The sequence below is a fragment of the Charadrius vociferus genome, unplaced genomic scaffold, assembly GCF_000708025.1.
Source record: "Charadrius vociferus isolate BGI_N301 unplaced genomic scaffold, ASM70802v2 scaffold3442, whole genome shotgun sequence".
In the NCBI taxonomy this organism is placed as follows: domain Eukaryota; kingdom Metazoa; phylum Chordata; class Aves; order Charadriiformes; family Charadriidae; genus Charadrius; species Charadrius vociferus.
In genome coordinates, this window is record NW_009647393.1 from 5,962 (window position 1) to 15,003 (window position 9,042).

At 57.2% G+C, this 9,042-nt stretch overlaps 2 protein-coding genes across 2 annotated transcripts in view; both read left to right on the forward strand.

Moving 5' to 3' along the window:
• LOC104282058 (PDZ domain-containing protein GIPC1-like) overlaps positions 1 to 2,708 on the forward strand; it is an 8,115-nt gene extending 5,407 nt beyond the window's left edge. Inside the window, exon 3 of the mRNA XM_009880123.1 lies at positions 2,633 to 2,708. Coding sequence (XP_009878425.1) covers positions 2,633 to 2,708 — 76 coding nt within the window. The remainder of the gene's footprint in view (positions 1 to 2,632) is intronic.
• Positions 2,709 to 3,366: 658 nt separating this feature from the next.
• Positions 3,367 to 4,350, forward strand: LOC104282059 (olfactory receptor 10H2-like). Its single transcript, XM_009880124.1, has one exon. The coding sequence runs from the start codon at positions 3,367 to 3,369 to the stop codon at positions 4,348 to 4,350; it is 984 nt and encodes a 327-aa protein (XP_009878426.1).
• Positions 4,351 to 9,042: the final 4,692 nt, after the last annotated feature.

The following is a 9,042-nucleotide window of genomic DNA, read 5'->3' on the forward strand; positions in this document are numbered from 1 at the left end:
GGGTCAGGGATGGGGTTATGGGTCAGGGATGGGGTTATGGGTCAGGGATGGGGTTATGGGTCAGGGATGGGGTTATGGGTCAGGTCAGAGATGGAGTTATGGGTCACGAATCGGGTTATGGGTCAGGGATGGGGTCGGGGATGGGGTTATGGGTCGGGTCAGGGATGGGGTTATGGGTCAGGTCAGAGATGGAGTTATGGGTCAGGAATCGGGTTATGGGTCAGGGATGGGGTCAGGGATGGGGTTATGGGTCAGGGATGGGGTTATGGGTCAGGGATGGGGTTATGGGTCAGGGGTCAGGGATGGGGTTATGGGTCAGGGTCGGGTCAGGGATGGGGTTATGGGTCAGGCTGCCCCACCGCAGCCCCCCCAGACCGCCACCTCCGGAGGGGGAGGGTGGGCAGTGGTGGGGAAGGTGCTGGGGCTGGACTGGGCCACCAGGATGGAGGTCCCCGAAGCCAAGGAGCCGCATGGGGACAACAGGGAGGGGGTGGGTGCTCACCATCCCCCCTTCCCCAAAGGGGAGGCGAAGTGGGAGGTGGGTGGTGGCAGGGACGTGGGGCAGGGTCAGGGATGTGGGGAAGGGTCAGGGACATGGGGAAGGGTTCCTCCCAACACGTCTCCACCTCCCTCACCGCCCCGAGGCCACCTCCATCCCGGAGGGGTGTCCCAAGGCGATGGACCTTGCCAAAGACAACCTGGAGAAGCTCTCCAGGATGTCCTACACCTGCTGGAGCTCTCAGCCGGAGAACTTCATCAGAAGCTCCAGTTGACGCTGGAGACATCGGTGGTGAGGCCATGGGACGAGAGGCTTGGTCCGTGCACCAGATCTGCATTCCAGCTGTCACCCTGGGCTCTCTGGTAGCCACCAAGGGGTAGGCTGGAGCCTGAGACCCTACAAGTGGCCACCTATAGCTTGGAGATGATTTGTGCCCCGGCCACCTTGGCCCAGTTCTGCAGCTCTCAGCAGAGCTGAGGAACCAGCCGAGGTGGAGACACCTCCTCCACAGAGCACTTCTGGAGATAGAGCTGAGGCCTCACCTCACACCTTGAGAAGGAAACACAAGAGTCCACGTTTACCTCCCCACCCGTGGGTGTCTGCTGGAGATCTGGCCAACCCCCTCCTGGGTTTGGGTCCATTGTTGATTTTTTCAGAATTAAGTCTTAAAAAAACCAGCATTAAACTGTCCCAGGCCCACGGGGAGGTCCTGGGCCGCCCCAGGAGACCCTGTGAGCTCTGCTTGATGAGGCCTTTGGGCTGGTGGTGAGGGGTGGGAGATGGCACCTCCTGACTGGGCTCTTCGAGCGCAGTCCTGGCAGAGACCTGGTTGTCCCACGGTGTGGGTGGAAGGTGACGGTGTGTCAGCAGCTGCGCGTGCAACCCCTCCCTTCCGCTCGTTGCTCCAACCCCATGGATTTCTCGAGCTAAAAAGGCCTTAACCTTTGAGGTCTTCAAGAAAACCGAGGCGGTCCCATCTGCTGGCGCTGCAGCAGTGCTTCTGCTTGGGTGACGATGTCACCTCCAGGGCCCCGTGGCAGAAGTTTTGTCCTCCATGGGGCGAGCAGAACGGTGCTGCCCGTTGCCCAAGCCCTGGAGAAGCTTGTCGTTGGCACGGATGCTTCACCTCCGGAGGTGGTGAAGGGAGGGAGGAAAGGAGGGAACCAAGGGAGCGCGAGATCTTCAGCCCCTGCTTCCATCTGGGACGTCTGTAAGAACCAGGCGTCATCTGACCTGGCACGATGACGTTCAACTTGGTGCCTCCACCCATCCCCCAGTGCCTACAAACCTATTTAATTCCCTCTGTATGAGCCGTGTTGGTGGCTGGACACGGAGGGAGAAGGACGACTGGATCATCACGAGACTGAGCAGCCTGTTGCTCGGTGTGTCCGTCCTTCCTGGAGGAGCGCGTGTTCGTCACCTCATCCTTTCCATCAGGTTGGGTGGGTTGGGAGGTCGGGGAAGAGCTTTTCCCGCAGCCTGGGGTGGGGGGGGCATCGAAAGAACAGCAAGAGGAAAAAACAGTTTTTAACGCGTCAAGGAATTCCTACAGTTCCAAGACGGTGACATCAAACGGCATCTCCTCTGCTTTTCAACATCCTCGATGCCTTGAGGCGTCCCTCAAACTGGACCTCCTGGAGCGTGAGGACGCCTGGCGTGGGGCGAGCCAGCCCCTCTGAAGGTAAGTGACTGATGCAATCGGACACGTCCCTGCAAGAAGCACCCATTCCCCTGTAGAAGGGGAGAAATGGTGGGCATCCAGAGGTAGGTGGGCATCCAGAGGTGGGTGGTACATCCCCTTAAGACGTAGCTCGGTTGACTCTCCTGGAGTCCGGTGGGGGTGCTGACCACGTTGCTCTCCCCGGGGTGTTGTCCCACCCCTCGCCCAGCTCTTCTGATGGGCTGAAGGATCCAAGTTCATCCCAGTGCAGAACGTGCAGGGGGTCTCCTCCTGCTCCCATCTCCATCCAAAAAGTCCCACGAGCTGCTATGGTGGATGCAGATCTCGGGGGAGAGCAAGGGGAGCGTGGGGAGGCTGACGGAAGTTTGGAACCCAAACTTCTTGCTGCTGTGGGCCCCTGACCCCACCAAGGACCTAATGCCCTTCCTGCTCTTCTACTTTCTTCTTCCCAGTTGCCATCGGTGCCTCTGCGCGTGGGGGACGTGGCACAACCGAGAGGTGGAGAACGAGAAGGTGCTTTGTGCTTGACACCCAACCGAGTGTCCACAGGGAAATTCAGCCTGAAGAGGGGAATATCCCCAAATTAGTCCTTGCACGAGGCTGGAGCCCACGACGCCCATCTTCTGCTCATGTAAAGCTGCTCCTCCTGCTCTTACAGTTGGGTCCTCACAGACTGATTGACTGATTGGAGTAACTCCGTTACCTGCAAAGTCCCCGTACCAACCGTCACAGAGAAACCAGGGATTTGGCTAAAGGTGACCATGGAGGTCTTCAAAAGACATGTAGAGGTGGTGCTTAGGGACGTGCTTTAGTGGTGGACTTGGCAGTGTTAGGTTTGCAGGTGGACTCCATGATCTTAGGGGTCTTCCAACCTCAACGATTCTGCAGTTCCATGATTCTAGGCCGTTCTTGGCTTGGCCATTGAGCGTCAGCATGGATCAAGACTGAGTTTAATGTAAATTAGGGACGTCACCGAGTTCTTCTCAGCTGCACCAGGACGGAAACTCTGAAGGTACGTGAGATATTGCTGGGCAAGGGAAAGGTTTGGTAGATCTCAGACGGGCACATCGATTTCCACATTATTTCTCGTGGGAGATAGCTAGAAAGCAAGAATTTAAGTCTGATGTAGGTGCTGTTTCCTCCACGAGCTGCGGCTTCAAATGTGCTCTTCTTCGACAAAGCCCAGATGAGAAGAGACAACCAAACCACCCCGAGAGGGTTCGTTTTGACCGGGTTTTCCCACTTCCCCGAGCTCCAGCTTGCGTTGTTTGTGCTATTTCTCTTCATGCACGTGGTCACCCTGGCTGGAAATACAGTGATAATAGTTGTTATCAGGGTGGATCGGGGGCTGCACACCCCCATGTATCTCTTCCTAGGTGCCCTGTCCTTCTCGGAGCTCTGTTACACCTTCTCCATCACCCCAAAGATGCTGTCTGGGTTGGTGCCGGGAACTCGAGCCATTTGTTTCCTGGGCTGTGCCACACAAATGCATTTCTCCTTCACGTTTGGCTTCATGCACTCTTTGACGGTGATGGGGTATGACCGGTACGTGGCCATCTGTCACCCCTTGCGTTACAACACCCTCGTGACCCCCCGTGTCTGTATCCAGCTGGTGGTCGCCTCATGGCTGGGCGGGGGCCTCCTGGGGCTGCTGGTGACTTGCGCTGTCTTCCAGTTACCCTTCTGCCAGTCCCACCAGATTGACCACTTCTTCTGCCACGTACCCCCCCTGCTCCAGCTGGCTTGTGCTGGTGGCGAGATGGTCGCCACCGTAGTCAATGTCCTTTGCATGACTGCCTTGTTGGGTTGCTTTCTGCTCATCCTTCTCTCCTACGCCTTCATCCTTGGCCGCATTCTGCAGATGCCTTCAGCAGAAGGAAGGCACAAAACCTTCTCCACCTGCGCCTCCCACCTTGCCGTCGTGGTGGTGCACTACGGCTGCGCCTCCGTCGTCTACCTGCAAGGCAAATCGCCCCACACTGCGGGAGCAAGTGCTCTCGTTGATGTGTCCTACACGGTCTTCACCCCCTTCCTCAGCCCCATCATCTTCAGTCTGCGAAGCAAAGACTTAAAAAAAGCCCTTTGGAAATCTCTGAGGAAAAGCTTTGTCGTTGGGAAGGCGAATTTTTGGCCAGGCTTCAGTTTCAGCTACAGGAGTGTTTATCGCTAATTTTTCTTCTTGTTTTCCTTTGGTGATTCATAGAATCACAGAAAGGTTTGGGTTGGAACTGACCTTAAAGATCATCCAGGACACCTCCCCCCAGCCCAGGTTGCCCCAAGCCCCGTCCAACCTGGCCTTGAACACCTCCAGGGATGGGGCAGCCACAGCTTCTCGGGGCAACCTGCCCCAGGGGCTCACCGCCCACACAGGAAGGATTTTCTTCCTTGTATCTCATCTCACTCTCCCCTCTTTAAGGTTAAAACCGTTCCCCCTCGTCCCACGGCTCCCCTCCCTCATCCAGAGCCCCCCCCGCTCTCCTGGAGCCCCTTCAGGCACTGGAAGGGGCTCCGAGCTCTCCCCGGGGCCTGTCCCCAGAGGGTGTTCCCTCCCCCTGCCCCGCCCGCAGGGGGGTCTCCCCAGAGCAGAGCAGAGCGCAGCAGAGGGGCACAGTCCCCCCTCGCCCTGCTGGCCACGCTGCCGGGGACGCAGCCCGGGTTGCCGGTGGCTCGCTGGGCTGTGAGTGCACGTTGCCGGCTCACGGCCGGCTTCTCCCCCACCGACACCCCCGAGTCCTTCTCCCCAGAGCTGCTCTCCATCCCTTCATCCTCCAGCCTGGATTTGGGCTGGGGATTGCCCCGACCCACGTGCAGGACCCTGCACTTGGCCTTGAACTTCCTCAGGTTCACACGGGCCCACCTCTCCAGCCTGTCCGGGTCCCTCTGGATGCCATTCCTTCCCTCCAGCGTGTCACTGCTCCACACAGCTCGGTGTCATTGCTGTTCCACGATGCACTCCAAACAATAGCCATTCTTTTTCCAGGAAAATGAGGGATTCTCATGGCTCCCACGTCTTTTACACTCCCTGGGGAGGGCTGACCTTGTTTGGCTGGAGTGTTTTGGTTTAACTTCCAGTGTTGCACACTCAGCACCAAGCAGAATCGAAGGTGACAGCAGCTCCAGTGCGCTCAAAGTGGAGACACACACAACTCCTCGAGGAGCAGCTGGTGAATCGCTCTGAGACCTGGTGCAAAAGACTGTTGTTCCCACCACAGGGACATGGACGTAGGGACTTTGCCTCTTCCACTGATGACTTTGGGGCTGGTCCAAGAAGGTCTTGGCTCGAATCCCTCTTGGTTTGTTCCTCTTTAAACACAAACTCAAACCCACTTAGGGACAAACACAACTTACTTGTTGCATTTTGTCTAAAGCAATTAAAGGTGGCTTTAAAAAGGTTGTTTACAATCAAAGCGTTTTGTCTGATTTAATACTTCACCTATTGGTGGTCCTGTTTATACAAAACACTTGTGGGGTCAGCAAGCCACCGGGAGAAGCCCTGGAGAAGCAGAGACTTGGAGGCCTCTCATGGGGCCAACCGTGAGTGTCCCAGTGCTGTTTTGGGCCTCCTGGCAGATGAAAGGTGACTCAGACAGAAATATTTATCCCTTACATCCTCGTCGATAACTGTGGCGTAGCACCTGTTGGTTGTTTTGGGGTTGTTTTTTTGGCTTTCTGTTCATTTCTGCCTGAAGAGCAATCCCCACCAAGGCAGAGGCTGGTCACTCCAGCTCCCAACAGGCCCTGATTTCCTTTATTTTTAATTTTAAGTGGATTTTAGGACCACAAACCACACCTCCCCCCTTCCCAATGAATGCATCACTGCAAGGCGGGGGGGGGGCACTGACAGCAACGGTGGGTATTGCTGACGGTGAGGGACGTGCACCCCTCTGCCCTTGGGAAGGCCACCGCAGTGGGGACACAGATGCAACCCCTGTCCCTGGAGATGTCCTTTCCCTGAAACACCGAAGCTCCCGTGCACCTAATGGCCAATTTCCCGCTCTCTTCGAGGCAAAATTCATCCTAATTCTGAAAGTGGGTTTACATTTTGTGGAGCTCCCAGTGGACACACTGAAAACCTCCCTGGTTCTTCAATGGTGATGAGCAGATGCTAAAGCATCTAATTGAGGAGGTGGACACAAGAGGAGGTGGACACCTCCTTGGGACACTTCCAGGGTCAGCAGACCCCTTGTGTTATTTGCATACATTTGCATGGCTTTGCAATCCTGGGGCTCCTTCCCTTTGGGCCGGGAGGTGGATCCTCTCCTCTCCACTAAGGAACTTAAAAGAAAGGGTTAAAATTTCTGGGTTGGGAAAAGGGCAGAGAAATACTGCAGATATTGTGATGGAGTGTCACAGGTGTTGGTGAGGCAGCCAGTGACCAAACCAGGGCTTGGACATCTCATTGCCAATTGTCTGGGGGAGGACGGGCAGATGCTCTGGTGTGAAAAGGCAGGGGTGAACATCAGAGAAAAAATGTAGATTTCTCTTACGCCCTCCATTTAACTCTCATTCTGAGTGACCAAGGAAAACTCTCCTGGGTGGAAGGGACATCTCATCCAAGACCACAGACTCAAAGGTTGGCTTCTGTCCCATGTGGGACTCCATAAAAGAATCTGTGTCCACCAGGAGCTGCTGAAGAAGTAAGAAGGGCATTGCGGAAAGGGGAAATACCATTCATATGTAGAGATATTCTCTGCTGATAGATGTTTTCCAGAACTTTTCCCCGCTTCTCCTCAAACTGCGCCTGCAAAGGAGGGTAGGAACCTGCTTTCTCCTGATGTCACGGGGGAGCCCAAGTCACAGAAGGGTCCAAAGTTGAGTAAATGCCATAAACCAATGCAGCACCCAAATGGTGCCCTTTCCCTAAACAGGGACACTGTAGCCATGCCTGGGGGACCAGAAGTGTCACCTCATCGCAGGCCTTGATTTTATGGCTAAGCCCAGGTGGAATTTCAGTAAGATTCCTGCTTGGCCCTATTTTCACCTGGAGGTGAAAAAGGGTGATAAGGCACCGGTTGCCCAGAGAGGTTGTGGCTGCCCCATCCCTGGAGGTGTTCAAGGCCAGGCTGGATGTGGCCTTGGGCAACCTGGTCTAGTGGGAGGTGTCCCTGCCCATGGCAGGGGGGTTGGAACTCCATGATCTTCAAGGTTCTTTCCAACCTAAACCATTCTATGATTCTATAACTTCATCTGCATCATCACGAACAAGGGGAGGTGACCGATATTCTCGGTAGAAAGTGTCAATTGCAGTGGGATTTGGCAGGTGACCCTATATCAGTAGTGGGGTCCCAGTACCAGCTACAGGAGCCAGTGAGGTCCCAGTGTCAGCTCCTGGGGAAAGTGGTGGGCTCTCAGTGCAGCTGCTGCAGCAGATTGGGGTCTTGGCCACCAGTCTTTGGGGTGTCCCATAAAACAGCTACTGGGAAGGACTGGTGTGAGTGAGGGGCTCAGTGCCAGCGTCTGGAGTGGGACCATGGGTGAGAGCCCGAGTCCCTGGTGCTGGCCGGAGGGGTAAATATCCGTGTCTTCCTCGATCCCGGTGGGCACTCACCGGCAAACTTCGAGCCGGACCAGCCAGGGGGGAGGGGGTCCTGGGGTCCAGGCTGGGGTATGAGGGGTTGACGAGGGTCCCCGGGCACCTGAGGGGACCCACGAGTGTGGGGTGCCTGTGGGATGAGCTGGCAGTGCTGGGTGTTTGCAGCGAGCACCGAGATGGCCCCGGGGACGCGTGGGGTGGGTCAGAGGGATGGGACCCGGGCACGGGAGGGGAGAGCGGGGGGCAACAGGCACGTGGGGTGCCCACGCGTCAGGGGGACGGTTCACGGCCCTGTTGGGATAACGGGCATGGGGGCATGTGGGGGACGGGGACATAAGGGGAAGAGCGATGTGGTGTTTCTGCAAGGGGGGAATGGGGGTGTCCGTGGGGGGTGGGGTTTATTTTCAAGGGGGCCGTGGCATCCCCTGGGGAGGGGGAGAGGGAAGGGGTAGGGCTCAGTGAGGGGAACGGGGTGCAGGGCATGTCCGTGGTGGGCTGCTGGGGAACGAGGTGCCCACGGGAGAATGGGGACTGAGGTTGCTTGGGGGGGGTGCTGAGGAACATGTCTGTGTGTCGGTGGTGCGTGTCCTCGTGAGAGGGTGGCGCGAGGGACATGAGTGCGAGGGGACCACGGTGCGTGTCTGCAAGAGGGGAGCACAGGGGTCGGTGGCGTGCGTGCTGGGACACAGGGGTTCAGGGGCTGACCAGGGTGTTCCTTGGCAGGCCCTGGGATGGGGGGTGGCATGTCCAAGAGGGGCATGGGGAGAAGCATTTGTGGGGGACGCCCATGTGGGAGAGCAGCAGGGGCCATGGCAGGACTGTCAGGGCGTGCGTGAGAGAGCTGTCGTAGGGGACGTGTGTGTGTGTGGAGCAGAAGAGGAGCACGTGGTTGGTGCCCCACGGGGAGATAAGGCGATGTGGGGGTCGGGTTGGGGCGGTAGGGCTGGGGAGGTGAGGGACCCACTTGGTGGATACAAGCGGGAAGGGGGAAGCGCAGCACAGCACACGTGGGTGGGACAGAGGGAACCTCCTTCCCTGCAAGCCCGTGGGCTGGAAAGAACTGTTTTGGCTGCTGCCGAATGTGCTTGCACAGCATCAAGGGCTTCTCTGCTTTCCAGTGTGCCCCCACCGCCAGCAGGCTGGGGGTGGGCAAGGGGTTGGGAGGGGACGTGGCCAGGACCGTCGACTGTCATCTCGTCCAACGTCCCTGCCGTGATCAGGGACATCTGGCACTAGATCAGGTTGCTCCACGCCCCGTCCAACCTGACCTTGAGCACTTCCAATGATGGGTCATCCACAACTTCCATGGGGCATCCAGAACCACTCTGG